Raw genomic sequence first — 21,458 nt, 5'->3', positions numbered from 1 at the left:
CTCCGTCTGATTAATTATGGAGGGATCTATAATCGATTGCGCGCAGGAGGGAGGGGGGGCGCTGCTGAACGGGGCCAATGCGACCCTGGAGGGGCTTCAGCATTCTGAGCACGGCTGTGGGAACACGCGTGCACAGACACACGCGGGCATGGCTGCACACATGAAGAGGAGTGAGCGCGAGGTGTCGGGAGGGCACAGGGGCGAGATCTTTGGAGGGACCAGCTACTGGAAGACGGCAAAGAGAGGAAAAGGCTGAAACAGGAGAGAAACCTTTTCTTCCCACCTGCCTCCGGTGTGCAGCAGCAGCAGGGCAGGAGGGCGAAGGAGTAGGTGCTGCTTTTACCACCCCTCAGAATGCGAGGGGGGCGTTGCAGGGGAACTATGCTGCAGCCGCATTAGGATTCTGTGTGTCTTGATGCTTTTGCAGATAAGAGTGGAATAAATATTCCCCTTTCCCCCTCCCAGGCGCCACTAGTGGGTGGTTTTGGCGTTTCTGGGCGCCTCTCCATGAGGGGGAGCTTGCCAAAGGGCCTCTTCTCAAGATACCACCACGGACTCTTCAAGTGGCAGATGGAAGGATTTTCTTTCTCTGCCATCTGATCGTTGCCCCAGCAACAGGGTGTAGTTTGCACCGAACAACTCCCCCTTTTGTGGGGTTGGGCCAGGACCAAAACAAAGGTTACCAGCAGGACTTGAAAAATGCTAGTGGTGGGGGGGGGGGGCTTTTGCTTTATGAGATGAGGGGGGGAAGAACAAGTCGTTGGCAACTGATACTGGCTATGTACTGATGAGAAACCAGAAGGGATAAAAGATGCGTTGCTGGATTGGTTGCAAGTATGTGTACAAACCACCTTGAAACGCTGTGAGCAAAATGGGCACGACCTGCCATAGATCTATGCTGTGTGGTTCTCTTGCCCACTTCTCTGAATCCACAGGCAACCCCACCCCCCACGAACACCCCACCCCCCACAATTCCATTAGATGTTGTGCATCTCAGGCTCCTGGGATCGGAACTCCATCCCCCCCTGCAATTTTGTATGCTTGGCTATCTGCAACCACAGCCACAAACAGCAACTTTTCACGACACACTGCTTGCTCTCTTGTGCCTTAAGCATCTGCGACCAAATATATGCAAGAAAAGAACAGCTGTTTTGCTGGATCGGCCACTGCCCCTTTGGTCCAATGTCTTGTTTCCCACAGAGGCTGCCTGGATGCTTCTGGAAGCTCACAAGTAGGATGTGCGAGTCCTACGTCTCTCTCTCATTCAGGCTTGCCTTCCTTTATTTTTGTCCCTAGCAGCTAGTTCTCAAAGGTATACTGCCTCTATGCATGGAGGTTTGAGTTAGCTTTCCTGGAAGAGAGCTCTGGAGATGAGAGAATGACAGACCTGACTTTGCTTTATGTCATGGCTACGTTTAAGCCAATTTTAAAGCATCTGCCAGCAAAAACAGTTGTCATCACTGGATCTTGTGATGGTGAAGTCAACAAATGGCTTATTCACTGTATGGAAGAAGTCCTTGCAGATTTACTCTCTGTCTGCTCTCTCCATCTGCTTCAGGTCTGGTTCCAAATTGCAAAGCCGCCTCCTCTGTTGGGAAGTCCCTAGTAAATTTTAGATGTTGTGAAGGCTGATGAGGTGGGACCCCCAGAGCACAATCCACCAGGAAGCTCCTCCATGCAAGGCTCATGGAAGTGAATGGGAGTTGCGAAAGAGATGGCACACTTCAGGCAAACTTCTGGTGATATGTTGTGGTCCACAGAGGTGGGCCCCTAAATGTACTGGGGCCTCTGCTTTAGATGCTCAATGGCAGTCAACAGCAAGCAATCAACTGTGTTGCCAGAGGCTCCATGGCCCAGGTCTAAGCTGAATGGCAGGGAGCCAGCATGGTATAGTGGTTAAGGTGTCAGACTAGGACCTGGGAAACCTAGGTTCAGATTCCTACTCTGCAATGGAAACTTGCTGCTTGACCTTGCTGTGTCACAGACTCTCAAATACTAGGATATGGATGGGAGTCCTCCAAGGAATGCCAGGGGTGTGACATGGAGGCAGGCAACAGCAAAGCAACGTTGAACGTCTTGAAACCCCTAAGGGGTCGTGATAAGTCTGCTCCTGGTGTCCCATGATAATTAGTGGGAAGGAGGAGGCGCTGTTTGGATTTCCACTTTGGGCCTCACCATGCCTTTGTCTGGCCCCAGTGCCCATGAATTTTCAGCCACATGATGAAGCCAGCTAAGCTCCCGTAGGAACTCCATTTGTCAACACAAAGTTTTTCAGCTTTTGCCTTGGCCCAGGCTTCAGCCTCTTCTTCCTGCTCTGAACCCCTGAAGCACCTTGCAATAGTGTTTGTCCCTCTCCATCTTATCTCCACAACAGCCACCCTGTTAAGTAGGATATGAGGAAAGTGACTGTCTCAAGGTCACCCAGCAAGCTTTGGGTGTGTGTGTGTGTGTGTGTCAAACCTGGGCCTCCCAGATCTAAGTGAGGGCCATGTACGTGTTGCTACTCTTCTTGTAATCACCAAGACACTTTTTGGGGGGTCAAGCTGCATTATAGAATCATAGAGTTGGAAGAGACCACAAGGGCCATTGAGCCCCACCCCTTGCCATACAGAAATACACACAGCACTCCTGACAGATGGCCATCCAGTCTGTGTTTTAAAACCTCCAATTGTTCTCTTTTCTTGCATTTTATCTTTACAACAAATCTGTGAGGTTGGTTATGTTGAGAGGGTGTGACCAGCCCAAGGTCACCCAGAAAGTTTCCATGGCTGAGTGGGGATTCGAACTTGGGTCTTCCACATCCTAGTCCAACACTCTAGAACTACTATACCACACTGGCTGTCATGGAGGGAACTGGTTCACAACTTGGCTGCCTGGTTTGGCTGTGAATCCTGTGACATCTGGCCCAATGCAAGGCTCGGAGTGTCAGATGCCTTCAAAAATTCAAAAGCCTTCAATTTACCAATTTTATTGTTCACCTATGCCTACCCCCTTTTGTAATTTTTAAAATACTTTTAAAGTTTTTATTTCCCTTTAGTATTTAAACTGTATTCTATCTCCTTTATGTTCCCATACCTTTTTGTGTTCCCAATTTTCTTTCACCAGGAGGTTTTTTTTCTTTTTAGATGCATATTTACTATTCTGATACATCTTATCCTTTTATTTTTATTTTATTTACCTTATTCTGGTCTATGATCGTAATAAAGACTGAGTGACTGAAATGCCATCTCCTTCCCATTCATTAACACCAGATGCACCACCAATCAGAATATTTTCCTGTGCATGAGTCTCAAATAGTGTTTGTCCAGGCACTTTCTTCTGAACTGTGCCTTGTGGGTCACAAGGGATTTTCCCTCCTTTGCTCCCCTTGATGTCTTCCCAAATCTCCCTCTTGGTGATTCCCCCATCCTCTCAATATAAGCCTGCCTCTTAGTGGACCACCCTTTTGAGTGAATCTCACAGGAACAACTGACAAGGTTGAACTGGCCCGGTTGTCAAAGGCTCGTTATGAATGGCAGTTTAATGTCATGAGGCCAGGGAGTGTAGAGGACAGGTTCTTACGTGAGGATGTTCCCTGAAAGATGTTGATACCTTCAAGTTGTACTTGCTGAAAGTCTTCTCTCCCCAGCCAGCCAGTCCCAGGATTCTGGGAGCCTCAGTGGTCAGATTTTTGTAGATAGTCATTACGTACCCTGCTTGTGAATGGACTGAGCCATATATCTGTGGACGATAAGCTTGGGTTGTAAGTAGGCCATTGTGATTTAATCCCCAAGACCCACTTTATCAGGGATTGGTTGTTGGGAACCGAGTGTTAATTTATAATGATTTTTCTTCTCTGGCTTTCTCTCTCTGCCCTCACCCACCCACCCACCCACCCTCTGTTTCTTTCCCTGCCCTGGAGGTTGTACGATAAAGATTAATTTGCTATTTCTGGGCCTGTGACATTTTTTCGGAGCCTCCTGCCGGCTGCTGCCTCAATGTTGAGTTTGGCTTGACTCCAGCCAGGGGGATTAACGTGGTGGGCACTGGGAGGGGCCAGTGGGAATGTGGCATGGGCCGAGTTCGTGAAAAGAGATTCAGAGCCCTGGGTGGAAATGCAGGAAGATCATGTAAGAATGTTTCAGGAGGGCATATCTGGGATTTTGGAGGAGGAAAGTATGCCTTTGGTATAACCCCAAATCCTTGTCCCCAGCCCAAACAAACCCTGAAGATTTCACTGTGGGCACTCACAGGCTTCTCACAATTCTAGAGGAGTAGCCATATTAATGTCTTGCAACAAAAATATATGAGTCTGTGGTACTATGTGGGCAAACAAAATATTGTTCCACTTTATGTTTTCCAGTGGGGCTCTAGTCCATGGAAGTTTGTGCTGGAATGAAGTTCTGTTCTGTTTAAAATGTCATGAGATCCCTTTTTATTCATGCCCATTTTACTGTTACATCTTCCTCCATTCCCTTTGCATTCTCTTCCGCTATCAGGATTTGGGGCTAAACTATACATGACATGTCCTTGTGGTCCTCCGGCTTCTGTCTCATTCCCCTCCTTGTCCTATTCAGTGGATGTGTATTGGCAGTTCTGAGCTTGGAACTTAATTTCCAGGTGTGAAGGAGCCCGATTTGGGTCCGTACTACAGCGGGCAGGATATGGGGACTCGAGTCTTTCCCCTGAACCATGTTCCTGGCCTGAAATAGCCCTTGGGAGCCCCTATGTGTCCCATTGGAGAAATTTACATGAAGCCAATCAGTAAACTGGGATGGTTCCCTGGAAACGTTGGAAAATGACACAGCAGGAAGACTTAATTCCCTTCTCCCTATCCTGTGCTCACTGCAGTCCTGATCCACATGGGGCCCCTGCACAACCACAAATTAAATTCTGAGCACGAAATTCCCAGGTTATATCTGTTCAGCAGGAGTCAGGCAGTGAGTGGGGTGGGTGGGTGGGGAGAGCATAAGGGCAATGATAGTGCAGAGTATTTTTAGGCTTTTAGGGGGCAAGCTGTTTGTGACAGGGGCCTGTCTTTGTTTGCTTATGTGAGAGGAAATTCATGCATCTTGAGTGCCCCGCTTACCTGCCAAGGCTGTTCTGCTGTGTGGAGCCATCAGGCGTTTGGTTTCCAATCTTCCTTTTGTGTCAAAACAAACAGATTTTGCTCTCCGGAGCGCTCTCCAGATTTCTCCTCTGCATCTCTTAAGCATTTATTTTTAAGTGCAGGGCTGAAAACTCCAGAGTACTTAAATCCTCACCTGCCAGAATACCTGGGATCTTAAAATGTAGGACATTGGTTGGGCTTTGTGGTGATTTATATGTTACTGAAATGATGCCTTTTTTCGATGGTTCAGTGTAAAATGTTCTGAGGGACTTTGTATGTGCACACATATAAGCACATTAGGCTTTTCTGTGGCGGCTCTCACTGGTACTGGATACCAGCACCTGGAGGCAGAGCTCTGCCAAGACCTGAGGGGGGAACTGGTGGAAATCAGTGCCACCTTATATACAACTATTGGCACTTTTTATCAGTAAAAAAGCATTTCTATGTGTGTAGGTATACAGAGAGATTAAAGTAAGGATATCCATGAGCCCCACTGAATGCTATCAGATCTATGTATATAGAATTGCAGTCTTATTCAAAACTCCCCCCTCCCAGCAGTGTTTTGTGTGTTCTTGTGAGACACAAACCCTTGGGGAATAACTACGAATAAAAAATTCTGGGGATCTTGGCTACAGTGAGAAGCCAAGGACCAGTGGTGTGGTCTGTTTTTATATGCAGTGTTTCAGGGTATCTGACTGAGGCCCAGAAGAGTGTTTGTCTTGGGGGCTTTGGGTAGCAGTCAGCAGCCAGGGTGAAAGATAGAAATAGTGATCAGGTATCTGAGGCAAGGGAGAAGGAGGTTTTGTGGGGAAGGATCTTTTGAATACCAGCCAGCCAATGGGTTTGATCCCTTGGAAGATTTCAGCATTCACAAGTGCCTTTGCTAAAATTAGTCCTCACCCCCTGCTTGCCTTATGGTGAAAGCAATTGTACCCCTACTATCTCGTCTTTGCAATCAAGGTATTTCTTTCAAAAAAGGTTTACAAACACAAATTAAAATCATTCAAACTACCAGCTGTGCTTTCCATTGCCCCATTCTAGCCTGTTTAAAAGATATTTGGAAGAGCTTTTTGTTGCCTCAGCACTTGTATTATGTGGAATCGTGCTTAACCGTTTGTATCTTTCCATTCTTGTGTTGCTGGATCCAAGATGTGACCGATCCTATTCTTGTCTTCCCACAACCTTTTTGCACTCTGTATCCTCTTAGCCAACAAGCACAAGCCCTGGATTGAAGCAGAGTATCAGGGCATCGTCATGGAGAATGACAACACCGTCCTGCTGAACCCACCCCTCTTTGCTCTGGATAAGGATGCTCCGTTGCGCTATGCAGGTATGTGGGTGAGTAAGTGGAGGCAGCAAAGAGGCCGGGGAAAGAGAAGAGATATGGGGTCATGGCTACCAAGCCCCTAGGTGGGGCCTGGAGATTTCCTGGAATTGCCACTGATCTCCAGGCCACAAAGATCACTTCCTCTGGAGAAAATGGCTGCTTTGAAGAGTGAATATTATGGCATTATAATGAGGTCCTTTCTTTTCCCAAGATCTGCCCTCCCCAGGCTCCACCCCCAAAACCTCCAGGAATTTCCCAACCCAGGTTGGCAACCCACTACCACCTCTGCTTGCTTCAAACCTATTCCTGTAGGCAGATATAGTTCAGGCTGGGATGATCAATAGTGAGGAAAATAGAAGAAGAAGAAGAGTTTGGATTTATGCCCTCGCCTTTCTGTCCTGTAAAGAGTCTCGAATCAGGTTAGAAACTCCTCTTCCTCTCCCCACAACAGACACCTTGCGAAGTAGATGGGGCTGAGAGAAGAAGGAGAAGAAGAGTTTGGATTTATACCCCATCCTTTCTCTCCTGTAAAGAGTCTCAAAGTGGCTTACAAATTCCTTCCCTTCCTCTCTTCACAACAGACAGTTTGTGAGGTAGGCGGGGCTGAGAGAGCTCTGAAGAACTGTGACTGGCCCAAGGTCACGCAGTAGGCTTCAGGTTGAGGAGAGGGAAACAAATCCAGTTCACCAACGAAGAGTCTGCTCATGTGGAGGCGTGGGTAGTCAAACCCAACTCTGCAGATTAGAGACCACCACACTATATAATACAATGACTCAATGGGAAACAGTCATATCCTAAATCCAAATAGCCTTTAATTTGAAATTATTTGGGCTGTAATTGTATGTCTGCTTATTAAGGAAGTTCTTCCCACCCAACTCAGTGGGACTTAATTCTTAGTGTATGCACTTAAGATCGCACAGTTAACGCACTCTTTAAGTCTACTGAAGTAAAATTCAATTTTAATAACATTGTTTAAAAGCATGCACACAAAGAATCTGCATGCTTGTCAGTCATCTTAATCCTGCACTCATTACTGAGGACACTGGAAGTGGAAGGCAGGGCTGGCTTGTTCTTTAGCAACTGGGTAGAAATACTGCCAGTATTTCATTTTCTGTACTAATATAAGGGCCAGAGATTGACAGAATGATCATCAGGGTGTCCACATAAACAATTATTTTTTTTGGGGGGGGGGGGGAGAAATACAAAGTCTATTAATTATAACTGCAGATTACCTGATGCAGAACAATAAATTTAGGATTGGGGGACAAGAGCCCCTCTTTGCCCCCATGGATATCCATGGACGATTCCATCCATACCCTATACAAGCAATGCGCATTAATAGTTCTGTGTCTGAGAGAGAGGGGGAGGGTGTTTGACAGAAAAGAACCCATGCATAGAACAGTGTCCATGAGATGGCGAGGAAAGGAATCTGCAAGTTACTAGATTGTGCCCTTACTTCCAATGAAATCTAGATATCCCTGGGAGGGGCCTGGAACGTCTTGGAGGGGCCAGGCCTCCTTATACATGTAGTCCAGAATTTGTTTCGGCCCAGAGTTAGAGCTAAAGTTGCCACGTCCAGTCTCTTTCTCTAGGTCTTCAGAGAAAAGAGTTAAACCTGAGGGTGAGGAGCCAGATGCCAGAGGGCAAGTAATTTTTCTGCGGATACCATTCCTAGCTTTCTTTCCCCATTCTAAAATTTAAATCACCTTTTTCTTATGCAGTGTCCTTCTAGTTTTAGTTTGTGGGGGCTGGGTTGAGGGTGACCGCGTGAGGTGAATGTTGCTACAAGCATAATCTGTTTATGAAGACACTCAGGAAAGAGGGTAGTAATTCTGCATGGAAAGGAGGGAAAGCTTGTAATCTCTTTTTAAAAAATTCACCTCCAGGCTGTGCTCTGACAAGCAGTGGCCTTGAGCTTGAGCTCTTCGTCTAAAATTTAGGGAATTTTGCCATCTTGCACAGTCCTTGTCTTGAGATCTGACTTCCCTATTATCTCTCAGAGCAAAGATGTTTGTGGGCTGACCTTAGTCATACACTTCTGCAGGCTTACTTGTGACCAGTATCAAAATACCTTCTTCGTATTCCATGTTCCACAGCAGAAACTTAAATCCGACTGAATAATTTCTGTTTATTTTATTTTATTAGGTTTATATATTGCCCCTCCCAATATTGACTCGGGGCAGTTTCCAATGTTTACAGAACCATGTAAACATTCAGATATAAATTAATGTAAACTCACAAAAATTAAAACCACTAACAATAAAATCAAGAAAATTCAGACTCTGCTTCCAGATTATAGTGCAATCCTAAAGAGAGTTACTCCAGTGTAAGCCCATTGAAATGAATGGGGATAGTCTGGAATAACTCTCCTTAGAGTTGCACTGTTAATTATCTGGAAAAATGACCACAACATCAGTACATTTGATTGTTTTTCTGCATCAATGAGCAAGTTTTTATCTAAAGTCAGTGTTCAAATCTGAATCTAGAATTTCACCTCCCCCCCGCCCCTCAAGGAGAATTTAGACTAGGGATGTTGAACTTATTTGTTATGAGGGCTGGATATAACATAAATGTGACTTGGTCCAGCTGACCCTGGGGAGGGGGGTTGCCTTGGCTGACCCCAGAACATCACAGGATGGGGCGGGGGCTGAACTGGTGAGCCCACAGTGGGCTGGAGTGTCTGCCTTGTGAGGGCTTATCGGGCCTATATCAGCCAAGACACCCCCCCCTACACACACACATTCTCAATCTAGCATGGTAAATCCAGTTTGCCAGACCAGATCTGGAGCAAGGAGCAGATGCCTCAGCTGGCTCTTGGGCTGAATAAACCCCCTCAAGGGATTTGGCCTCCCCTGGCTACATGTTTGATACCCCTGATTTAGTTGCTCACATGAACACATAAATTTGCCCTGTACTAAATCAGACCAATAAGCTGGAGGAAAGAAACCAGTGTGTTCAGGAGAGTATTTTTTATAAAAGGAACAGTGATGTGGAAAACCGGTTCTGAAGGAAGGGGCACTTTCCATAAAGGGTAATAGGATCCTAATTTTAATTGCCTGTGAAAATTTTAGGCAGCTTTCCTTTCTTCCCCCTTTTATCCTATAGTGTTTACTGGATATATTGTACCATGTTTTATTTCACTGTTCTCTAATTGCAAAATCCAGTTTATTGGATCGTTGTTCTCCATTTGTGAAATCCAGTTTATGAGACGTATTATACTGTTTCTTTTTATTTCGGTATTTTTATTTCGGTATTCATTAATTGCATAGTGAGCTTTTACTGCGTTGTTCCTTGTGTGTATGGCCTTTATGACACTATTTTTATCACTCTAATCTGCCTTGAGACGCAACAAGAAAGGTGGACAATAAATGAAGTAAATCAATAGATAAATAAATGACGATTTGCATTCATGGAGCAGTGCCCTTTTTTGAGATTGCTTTTTAACTTTGGAAAATGCCATGGGGGCCCAATCCTGCTGGGAAGTATGTTGCAAGAGGGTAAGGGGTCCCTTTCTCCCTCCGTGGAGATGAGACTAATTTCTACTGAGGAGATAGCACAAGGGTACATGCGCCATTTCTGCCACATGGCTTCTAAGTAAACGCAAAGAAGTTGAGAGAACTGGCCATGTGTCCCCCGGATCTTATGTAATTACTCCCTCCACTGTGTAGTTTGGGAATGGCTCTGCCAAGGTTTCCTGCTGCCTCTGTGGGGGGAAATGCCTGTGGGATAGATGCCCAATAGAGCTAGGGGTAGTGGTTAGGAGCTGCGGACTCTAATCTGGTGAACCATGTTTGTTTCCCCGCTCCTCCACATCAACCCTGCTGGGGGGGGGGGCCTTGGGCTAGTCACAGTTCTTTCAGAACTCTCTCAGCCCCACCTACCTCACAAGGGGTCTGTTTTGGGGAGAGGAAGGAAAGGCAACTGTAAACTGCTTTGAGACTCATTAGAGGTAGAGAAAAAGCAAGGTATAAAACCCGTTCTTTCTTTTTCTTTTTCTTGTCAAAGTGCAGAGCGAGAGCTCAATAAAAAGCCAGTGTACAAACACCTGTTGACAAAACTGAAAATGGACTATTTAACATTACTGATAATTGACAGGCAGATTTAAAGTTTCTACACTGGTTGTTGTGAGCCCTTCATTTGGAAACAACACATGCACTCGCAGAGTCTCACATGAAGTAATAAATATACACAGGAGCAGCAGTGGCGTAGTGGTTAAGAGCAGGTGTACTCTAATCTGGAGGAACCGGGTTTGATTCCCCGCTCTGCTGCCTGAGCTGTGGAGGCTTATCTGGGGAATTCAGTCTAGCCTGTGCATTCCCACACACGCCAGCTGAGTGACCTTGGCCTAGTCACAGTTCTTCTGAGCACTCTCAGCCCCACCTACCTCACAGGGTGTTTGTTGTGAGGGGGGAAGGGAAAGGAGTTTGTAAGCCCTTTTGAGTCTCTTTGCAGGAGAGAAAGGGGGGGGGGTATAAATCCAACTCTCCTCCTCCTCCTCCTTGTCCAGCATTCCATCGACCCCTACAACATACCTTAGATCAGAGATTTTTTAAAAAGAGTTGTGCTTGGTTCTGTTCTGGGCTACATTTGTCTCTAAAGCAGTGGTCCCCAACCTTTTGGGTATGTTGACCCACAAGTCCAGATTTACTATGCATGCTGACCCATCCAGGTTTTTCGCTGCCTTTGGCAAACTATGACCTTGGTTCCCATCCATTTTTTGTAGTGCCCGACCAGATATTTCTGAGAAGCCAACAAACATCACACAAAGAGGTGCAAGCAAGTGGGAGTTCAACTCTTTTTCTTCTTCCAGCTGGGACAGAGCTGGAGTTTGAGGAGGGGTGTTTGAGGGCACTGGGTTAAGGAGGTATGCAAAGATAGCAGATGGAAGTGAAGAGGGTGGAAGGGAGGAACTTGGCTCAGCATATCTCCCGTAGCAGGTGAAGGGCGCTGAGGCACTGCAAGGGACTGGGCAAGAGGTGGAGGTGCTGAAGGAGTACCCCTGAGACACAGTTCATGCATCCACAGCCCTCTTAATAGCCTCTAGCTTTTCCTTGGTCTGCTGAACAACTTCCATTTACACTCCAACCTCCCTTCCGCTCCTTTCAACAACTACTATCTTACTAGAGGGAGGGATGAAAATGTGAGAAACTAGTGAGGAAAGAAAGAGGCTGTAATGGGCAAGACCAGCCATTAGGGAGTGCTGGCCTGTGGCCCACTTTCCGAGGCTTCACAACCCACAGGTTGGGCAACACTGCTCTCGACTATGGTCTGCAGGCCGCTGTAGCAGAGGATGCAGTGGAAATCCCAAGTCAGCACACTGATGGGCCAGAGATTAGGGCTGCTGACTCTGGGGGAACCAGTCCCTTCATTCTGGGGATCAATTGTAATTTCTAGAGATCTCAAGGCCCCATGTGGAGTTTGGCATCCCTACTAGACACAGAACCAGTGTCTGGGTATGATTTGCTGTAGCAGGATTTCTCAGTGTGGTTTTTCAAATGGGGCTAATTCAGACTGAAACTATAGCCTTGGGCAAGGGAGATTTAGCACTCCCTCGTACTGTTTTCCTGATGCAATAATGGCTCTCCAGTGAAACGTGTAATTTGACCCTAGAATAACCCACGGGGACTGTGTTTTTTTCCCTTTCTGATAACTGAGTGTGGTAGCGCCAGCGCTGATCTGGGTTATGGGTTCACATCCTGGCTGTAAGACAATCACTCTGGCAAGTTCATCATGACTCCTGCTGCCTCTGGGACTAGCATGGTGGTGAAGGCCAGATCCCAAATTGGAAGGCATTTGTGAGAAGGCATCTGAAGCCATGGGCAAGGAAATCTCCTTAGGAACTGCAGATAGAGGCATTAGTGACCCTTGGGGTCATTCTTCCTCTTCATACGTGACAATCTGTGGCAAAATCAGTCCTAGTCTAGCCAACTCTATATTGGGAATTTCCTGGAGATTTCAGGGGTAGAGCCTGAGAAGGGTGAAGGTTGGGGATATGAGGGACCTCAGCAGGGTATGATGTCATAAAGTCCACCCTTCAAAGCAGCCATTTTCTTTGAGGGAACTGATCTCTGTAGTGTGAAAATCATTGTAATTCCATAAGAACTCCAGGCCCCACCTATTGCTGTGGCTTTACTAAATACCACTGTGAACTGCTAACAGGATTTTTAAAAAATAAATGCTGTTGAGGGGAATCCTGTGTTGATGGTTGATCTATGTGAGGATATATGAAGCAGTCACCTCATGGGTGCAGTTTCAATTGGCTTTCCTGTGGTAACCATTTTATGTGAGGTAGAAAACTAGAGGCTGTTCATGAGAGGCTGGCCTGGCCAAAGTAGGTGGAAGGGATGTAGGGGGTGGGGAATGATTTTGCACAAATGGTGAGATGTCACACCTAGCAATAACCAAAATTTAGGGTTGCTGAGACTGTATGGCAGAAACATGGGAGGATGGCTGATAGTGATGATGTGATGTTGCTTCCAGAAAAACCCACAAATGACAATGGGAATTAATATATATATATATTTTCTTTCTCCTGATGGCTGCTGGAGCACCAGCAGAGACATGAATACCCTACTGGAAGTAAGAATGCCAGGTGGCACCCCTGAGAGGTATTGGGGAGCTAGAACAGGTGTGCTGGCATTGAACTGGTCCACAGTGTCAATTCTGGTGAGAAAGTGGAAGTGACATCCTGATGTCGGGACCTCACAACGATGTGACACCATTTCCAGGTTTTCACTGAAAGTGGCATGGTATGCTACCACAACGTTTATGCTCCCCCAGTCCCCCCTGTTGGCCATTAAAGCACCATCAGGACCAGGGGGAGGGATTGCTGAGAGTCCTAACCCTCTAACTGGAATTGATGTCACTGTGTCAGTGTGACACCGCAGAATAAATATTTTGGTGAATTCTAGAGTGCCATGCCAACATGATGATGCCACTTCTAGTTATTTCCTGGATGCGAAGTTGCACCAACCCATTTCCCTCCTCACTGCCCTCTCAAGTAGTGGGAGGCAGAGGGCAGGAAGTCTTCCACTGTAAAAGGGAACTTGGTATGCTTACTGGCTAAAAATACTTGGTGCCTTGGGTGGAAAATTCACAGGAATCTTATACTCCTCCTCATTAACATGGATCCCAATCCAGCAAGATCTTCCTGTATAAATCTTGTTCAGTTTCCAGGGGCATAGCTGAGGAAAACAGCACCTGGACACTGCCCCCCTTGCTGTGCCTCACCTCTCAGCTGCGCCCCTTCCCGAACTCCTGATTGCAGTTTAAAGTTTGACTTTAGCCACCTGACTCTAGCCAACAGTATAAAACTAGAGCCTTTGAGCTCAGAGGCTCAATTTGATCTTGGTCTGAGTGAGCCCGTAGTTTAAAGCTGGACCCAGGCCATCTGAAGCCAGCATCGAACAGCCCTCCCTGCTCCCAAACATCATGTAGAGTTTGGGGAGGGAGCCCGGCTGACCCTTCTCCCAGCTCCACATGGAGCTTGGGGGTAGGGCCAGCCCTACTGGTTGTGACCAACTGCACCCTTCCCCAAACTCAGCAGGGAGTTCAGGGAAGCGGTGCGGTTACAGTGGTGTGCAATGCGCCCTCCACATTACCATTGGGAGTGGCACCTGGTGCCAAGTCCCCCCCAAACCCACCCTAGCTACATCACTGTCAGATTGACAGGACCTTTGCAAAACTCTCTCACCTGTTTCACTGGGACTTGTGCAGGAGATCTTCCCAGTTAATTCTGGCTTGGATCTTTCATTCTGCTGACCTTCATAGTGCTCAACATTTTCTGCCTATATGGCCCCTACTTAGACTTTGTAAGGCTACCTCTGGCATAAGGGAGGAAGAGTCGATGGTGGGTGGCCAACAGCAAAAGTGGTGTTCTCCTACACGGGTCTTTTCTTCACATTCCTTTTTCCCTCCACCTTGTGCTTCCTTTTTCTGGGGTACCAGGTGTTATAAATACTCTCAGTCACCTGCTCTAGCAGGCTCTCAAGAGACTTTCTGCAACCTACCCTATCACCGTGGTGGCGAACCTTTGGCACTCCAGATGTTATGGACCACAATTCCCATCAGCCCCTGCCAGCATGGCCAATTGGCTGTAATGGAAATGCTTATATAACATCTGGAGTGCCAAAGATTCGCCACCACTGCCCTATCAGGTTCAGGAGAACCAAATAATCGAACCCAGTGGTCAGAATTCAAGCAGCTTTATTAATAAGGGAAGCAGAGCAGGTGGTGTTTCCTGTTCTACCTGAAGCAGCATAGAGATTACAGTAGTTTATATTTCCCTTATCTCCCGTGACACAATGGCCCCACTCCCTCTTTCCATTTGTCAAGGAAATCAGAAGGTACAACTTTCCAGAACGCCTATTACATACAAAGACGCCCCCTACCCCACATATAGCAAACCTCTTCCCCACTTACATACATTCCCATGATCATTATCAACGCCTCTTATTCATACTGGAACATAACAGTTAATATGCATTAGCTAATTATACATGCCTCTTTTATGCAACCCCCCTGCTCTTTGCTTGCAGTTTATTTCTACTGCTTGCGGTTTATGTCTACACAGCCTTGTGACTTTCGTTATAACTCTCAGACACTTGTTTTGGTCTATTCACTTTTTATCATATGCTTTCATCTTGCGGTTGGAATTTTCCACCCCCAACCCATAGCCTATGAACAAACATTAATTGGTTAAAACCTTTAACCCTTTTATAACACAGGGGAGATCTGTGGATTCCGGATCCATGGGGCTGGGGTCCCCTTTGAAGCAGTGATCTTGGACAAAGCCACAGGTGAAGGACTGATTCGGGCTAAAGAACCAGTGGACTGTGAGGCCCATAAGGAGCACACATTCACCATCCAGGCCTATGACTGTGGTGAAGGACCAGACGGCGCAAATACCAAAAAATCCCACAAGTAAGACTGACGTGTCATAGGCTTGGTATTCTTGGTATTTCCTCATAAGATTTTGAACCCTAACTCTTTAGGGCAATACTGTGTGGGACAGAGGCCTGAACTGAGCCACACATAAACATTCAGGAAATAGATAGTCCAGCACATTGGATCACAGTTTGCTGTTTTTTAAAATACATAATTTTCCTTTACTGTGTATGCTTTTAATGTAGCTACTACTTAGAGGTGCCAGTCTTTTCTTACTTGGTAGATAAAGTTAAAGTGGACAGTGTAGTATTGTTATTGTTGTTTTGTGGTTGTTATTATTGATGATGAAAATGATTATACTTGGGAAAAAATGTATGCAGCCTCTCCAAAGACCTACTCATTGTGGCTTACAACTAAGATAATAGTAATGATAGCATTTTTTTAAATCCTTCAGATGTTTTGCATATCTTGAAATTAAATTTCACATTAGGTTGTACATTATTACCAAATTTGCAAATTCAAGAAAAGAGATGATCTATGGGGACTTAACCTCCTTATGTAACCATTGGTTCTTCCCTGAAAAGGCCTGTCCTAGATGTTGGGGGGGGGGGGCGAGAACCCCTTTGTTCACAAAAGGGGGACATGGGATTGGGAGAGTGGTATAATTCCTTTGTAGTGTGTAGTTTTGCCCTTACTAACTAATACCAGAGTACTATCTTATGGCCAAGATAGTGCAGATAAATAACTCCAACAAGTCTTTGGGTATGGCCAAGTGAGATGTGAATGGTCAAATCTCATTCTTTTGAGCAGTGCTTTATACCAGCTCTGGCCAGGTTCTGGGGGATTTCGACATGTGTGTATGCTGTCTTATCATCTGACTCGGTGGGCATTGCCCAAGAAGCTATTGGCAGACGTGGAAGATCTCTTTCCCCTTCCCATTTTTTTTGTGGAGTGGGGGATGGATTTGTAGGGAAATACAAACCTGGGGAAATTATGAACCCACTCTGAAGTATAGTTTGAGATTTTCCATAAGTGTAGGTGCTGGACTCAGTCAGAGGTGCTACAACTCAGCCCTGGAATCTGTTTAAGAGCCAAGCCATGAAACATGTTTATATAGAATGCCTCTGAGAATACACAGGGCTGCCACCTCTGAGTAGCCCCAGACAGTCATTACATTTGCAGGATTGGGGACCAGGATGTGTGACCCTCCAGACAGGCCTCTTCTCTAGATATTGTGGATCATCTGTTCACTGCTCTTTTCCCCTTTGCCAGGGCCACAGTGCATGTTCGAGTGAATGACGTCAATGAGTTTGCTCCTGTTTTTGTGGAGAAGCTGTATCGTGTGGCAGTCACAGAAGGGAAGCTCTATGACCGCATTCTACGTGTGGAAGCCATTGACGGCGACTGCTCTCCTCAGTACAGCCAGATCTGCTACTATGAGATCCTGACTCCCAATGTCCCCTTTCTGATCGACAATGACGGTGAGGATAGAAAGTGACCTTTGACTACCAGAAATGTCTCAGAAATTGGAAGGTAGCACTGAGGAGCATAAAGAGTTATGAATTATGAAACTGATATAATTCTTAGGGCCAAACTAGGGGCAGCTTGAACTCTGCTTTTTAAAAAGAAACTGGAAAGAAGCTTTGGGGGAGCTGCCTGTGGTTCTGGAGGACCAATAAGCAAGGCATAGCTCTCAAGCCAGTGTGGGGTAGTGGTTAGAGTGCTGGACTTCAGTCTGGGAGACTCAGATTCAAATCCTCATTTTGCCATGGAAGCTTTCTGGGTGATGATCTGGTAGACCCAGATTCGAATGCCAATTCTGCCAAGGAAGCTTGCAGGATGATTCTGGGTCAGTCAAACACTCTTGTCCTGACCTAACTTACAAGGATGTTGTGAGGATAAAATGGACGAGAGGAGAACAAAGTGAATTGCTTTGGGTCAGTTTCCATTGGGGAGAAAGCTGGGGGTATAAATGAAATAAATGAATGAATACCCCCCCCCCCCAATACACCACAATTTGTCCTCAAAATGGCTGTTCTCAAGCTTGTTTTTTCTCCTACAAAGGAATTGATTTAAGGACTCCATATTTTTTTCCTACATGGCTGAGAAAACAAGCTTAGTGGGGTGATTTCTGAGTGGAATGGTAAGGAGGGGAAGGGGTTAAGTAGTGATACACAGTCCCTAACTTCCTGTCTATTCCAGATTGCCCCTTCCAATTCTGTTTTTCAGTTAAAACCAGCAAAAAGGGCCAGGAGACTGTTCAGGGATATCTCAAGTGTTATTGCATTTCTCAGTGCTAGTTGGCAAGTGGTTACAATGCCTCTATGTGGATGCACAAATATTTCAATACAAACTGGGTTGCCAGACTGAGCGTGTATAGGGCAGCAAAGTGAGGCCCTTAATAAACAGGAGTCTTGGTCCACCTTAAAAACTAGCATTTATTTCTGCATCAAGTTCCATGGGCTTCAGATGCACATCAGTGGATCCCCACTAGTCAGGTATTTATATTGATCACTATAAATACAGGGACAAGGGTGTGTAAGATTTAAGAAGAACAAAGTAGTTATTTTAAAAAGTCGTAGTCTCATAGCAGTTGCCACTGGGAATCTCCCTAGCTAGTTTTGCATTCTTGGGAGTTGCCACTATAAATCTCTCTAGCTAGTTTTGCACACTTGAGAGTCAGCATGGTGTAGTGTTAAGAGCAGGTGGACACTAATTTGGAGAACCAGGTTTGATGCCCTACTCCACCTGAGTAGCGGAATCTTATCCGCTGAACCAGATTTGCTTCCGCACTCCTACATTCCTGCTGGGTGACCTTGGGCTAGTCACAGTTCTTCCAAACTCTCTCAATCCCACCTACCTCACAAGGTGTCTATTGTGGGAAGAGGAAGGGAAAAGAGTTTGTAAGCCCCTTTGAGCCTCTTTACAGGAGAGAAAGGGGGGTATAAATCCAAACTCCTCCTCCTCCTCCTCTTCTACTTCTTCTGTCTATTTAACACATGTAGTGGCTGAGGAGTCCCAGGTATTGCTGAGATAGTTCACACCTTTATCAAACTGTGGAGACAGTCCTGACTCAGGCAGAGTGTAGTGTGTCAAAACAGATTATTAAAAACCCCGCAACAAACAAACCAAATTCTCAGGATTCTCACATGCTCGAGAATCAAGAATGAAAAATTGCTGGGATCTCTAAGGGCACAAAAATCCCAGAACACATTAGGCTTGGCCTACCACACTGGGTGAGTTGTCAACCCATTTATCATACTTTTAAAACACACACACACAATTGAGGCATACACTGATTAAACAATAAAGTGTGAAGCTGCCATTGGTGCACTGTCACACTTTGTGCTGAATTGTTTGTGTTATTCTACAGCAAGTGTGACATGGCTGGAGGGAAGGTAACGCATCACAACATGTGATTGACATGTGGCTGATCAGGGCCCCTGGATGTTTATGGTTACATGTTCTCCTCACTGCAGAAACACAAGCAGAGACCCTACGAATATGAGAACCACATAATATTTAAATCGCAGCTTAAAGCAGTGATATTCACTCTGCAATTTGCAGAGAGCCATTTTCACAATTGCCATCAACCAACCAAGCCACATGACTACTGTGTGTCTCATGTGCCACCCCACCAAACACATTCATACTATGAGGTAAAATATAATTGTTAATATTCAGGATATAACTACAACTTTTTATATTACCAGATTATTTCTGAGCTTGCAGGGTTGCCTGTCCCCATCACTGTTGAACAGTGGCTAGCCCTTGAGTCTCTGGAGTGAATGGAAAGACTTCCCTTTCTGCTTTCCACTTCTGTCTTCAGCATGAGGTACAGCAAGTCTGGTGAGACAGTGAAATAGTCAAGGTAGCTGAGGGAGAGCACCCTGGTTTTGGAAAAAGGAGAGTTAAAACCTCCCTCTCTCCATGGCCATCTTGTGGTTCTTCCGGCAATCACTCGGGTGCTGGGATGAGTGTGCCCAGGCTGTGGAGAAGGTTTTGGGGGGTGTTATTGGAAAGGACAAATTATTTATTTCCATCCCTGGCAAAAGGCCCACAGTTCAGAGGGGCTCCCAAGCTTATCTGCCTTCCAGTCTCTCCAGTGGCAGCTGCTTCAAGCCATGAACCATCTGCCTACTACAGGCTTCACCAATCAATGGCCTTGTCCCCTTTCATGAGAGATGGGGTGGGTGCCATTTTGAGGAAGAGTGCTCAGAAGAGCCACAGGTAGCTCCTGAGGCACTGAGTAGAAAAGGGTAGAAACAGATGGAGTGTTGACATTCAATGCCAGTTGGTTCTCAGCTTGTCCTTATGCCATAGCTGTGGGGGAAGAGAGGTATTACCCAATTTGCCATTGTTGGAATTATGCAGGCAAGTTAAAAGAGCATGTAATGAAACCTGTAAGCCCCATCGTTCACTTCAGCCCCACTCATTGGTCCTCATAAACCACCCATTACTGGACTCTGTTCCTGCAGTTTGGGTCCTTATGTTGCCCAAGAAAGAAGGATTGGTGGGGCACTTTCCACTTGTCTGGAATTTTACTCAACTATGATGGGAGGGAGCTGGGACATTTGGGTGTGTGTGTGAAAAGGGACTTTGATTGACAGGAGGAGGAACTGACCATACCAAGTACGTATGCATGTGAGGGAAAGGGGCAGACTGCACAAGCTAAAGAGAGACCCGTCATAACACAGGTGGATTCAGAAGAGCAAACGTAGTGGTGCAAGGCCAGAAACCGAACTGCTCTCCTCAGCTAGATAGTTGGTCAGGAAATTTCTAGAGATTTGAGGCGGGTGCCTGGGCAGGGTGGAGTTTGTGGAAGGAAGGAACTCAGCCTGGATCTGATGTAACTTCTGTTTCTCCCTGACACTGTAGTATCCCATAGAGTGTGCTTTTTGGGGCTGTCATTTCCTCCATGCATTTCTGTAGTCAACAAGTAATTCTGGAAAAATTCCAGGCCCACATTGGTAATCTATAACACAGAGTAGCGTGGTTGAGGGAAAGACCAAATTGTGCTCCTAAGGGCCTCCTGAAGGTAGCCCGCCACAATGTTCTCCAGGATTTATTTACATCGTTTCTATCCCATCTTTCTCTCCAGCAGAAACCCAAAGTTTACACTGTTCTCCTTGCCTCCTTTTTTAAATTGAACAAGTTAATCTCAGTCTTCCTACAACATGGTCCCCAAAGTGGGTCTTTCACTAAACAGAAAGAAACTAAATGCTTGAGAATGCCCATCATAGAACTTCTGGTGTTAACTTTTGCCTTGGTCCTCACTGTATGATCTTTCTGTTTCCTACCAGGGAACATTGAAAACACAGAGAAATTACAGTACAGTGGAGAACGCCTCTATAAGTTCACAGTGACGGCCTACGATTGTGGCAAGAAGCGGGCCTTTGACGATGCTGAAGTGGAGATTCAGGTGAAGCCCACCTGCAAGCCCAGTTGGCAGGGTAGGTGACCCCCTTTCCATGTGCTTCTCTCTCTTGCTTTCATTCCATGATTCCATAGGTGTATTATTCTAGTCCTTCGCCCTTTTAATCTTCCTCTCTTCTTTGTGTGAAGACTTATTTCCTGGCCTTGCATGTATCAACTTAAATCTGTGTTATAGCAACATTTGACACCCCCCCTCCCCCTCCTCCTGCAGATACTTATATCCATGGATTGGAATCACAGGATACTCCCCTGGTTTGCAGAAAAATCTGAACGTTTTTTAAAAATACATGGGCTGTTTCAATTCCCCTTGATTTAAAAAGAGCAGCTTTTACATGTTGTGGCCGCAGGCTTCACCAATCAATGGCCTTGTCCCCTTTCATGAGAGATGGGGTGGGTGCTGCTGAAGGGATCCCTTCTGGCCCTGGCTACAGCAGATGCCGGGAGCTACTCTGGGGCCAGAGAAGCTCCAAAACACTGTTGTTCCCCATGGCATGGGTCTACGATTTGAGGGATAGGACTTCCCCTTTGCAAGAATTCTGGGGCCCTCTTGTATCAAATTAAAAATGAGGGCTTATCCCTTGATTTTTAAGTGATGCACAAAGGTGTTACAACAGATGGATAACATCTGAGTACTTTACCCATGTGACATCTCTTCAAAGATGGCACCGGCTGCATACTTGCATATATTTTTGTATTAAACAATTAATAGTGCTAAAATGT

General features: G+C 45.9%; 1 protein-coding gene across 2 annotated transcripts in view; it reads left to right on the top strand.

Moving 5' to 3' along the window:
- The window catches only part of CLSTN3 (calsyntenin 3), a 41,152-nt gene that overhangs the window by 734 nt on the left and 18,960 nt on the right, over nt 1–21,458 (top strand). For both annotated transcript variants that reach the window (XM_048503235.1, XM_048503234.1), the window contains exons 2-5: nt 6,297–6,419; nt 15,143–15,338; nt 16,575–16,783; nt 20,606–20,755. In XM_048503235.1, the coding sequence (XP_048359192.1) occupies nt 6,297–6,419; nt 15,143–15,338; nt 16,575–16,783; nt 20,606–20,755 (678 nt within the window). The remainder of the gene's footprint in view (nt 1–6,296; nt 6,420–15,142; nt 15,339–16,574; nt 16,784–20,605; nt 20,756–21,458) is intronic.

Source organism: Sphaerodactylus townsendi, linkage group LG07 (assembly GCF_021028975.2).
Source record: "Sphaerodactylus townsendi isolate TG3544 linkage group LG07, MPM_Stown_v2.3, whole genome shotgun sequence".
Taxonomy (NCBI): Eukaryota; Metazoa; Chordata; class Lepidosauria; order Squamata; family Sphaerodactylidae; genus Sphaerodactylus; species Sphaerodactylus townsendi.
This window is presented reverse-complemented; position numbering and strand designations above follow the sequence as displayed.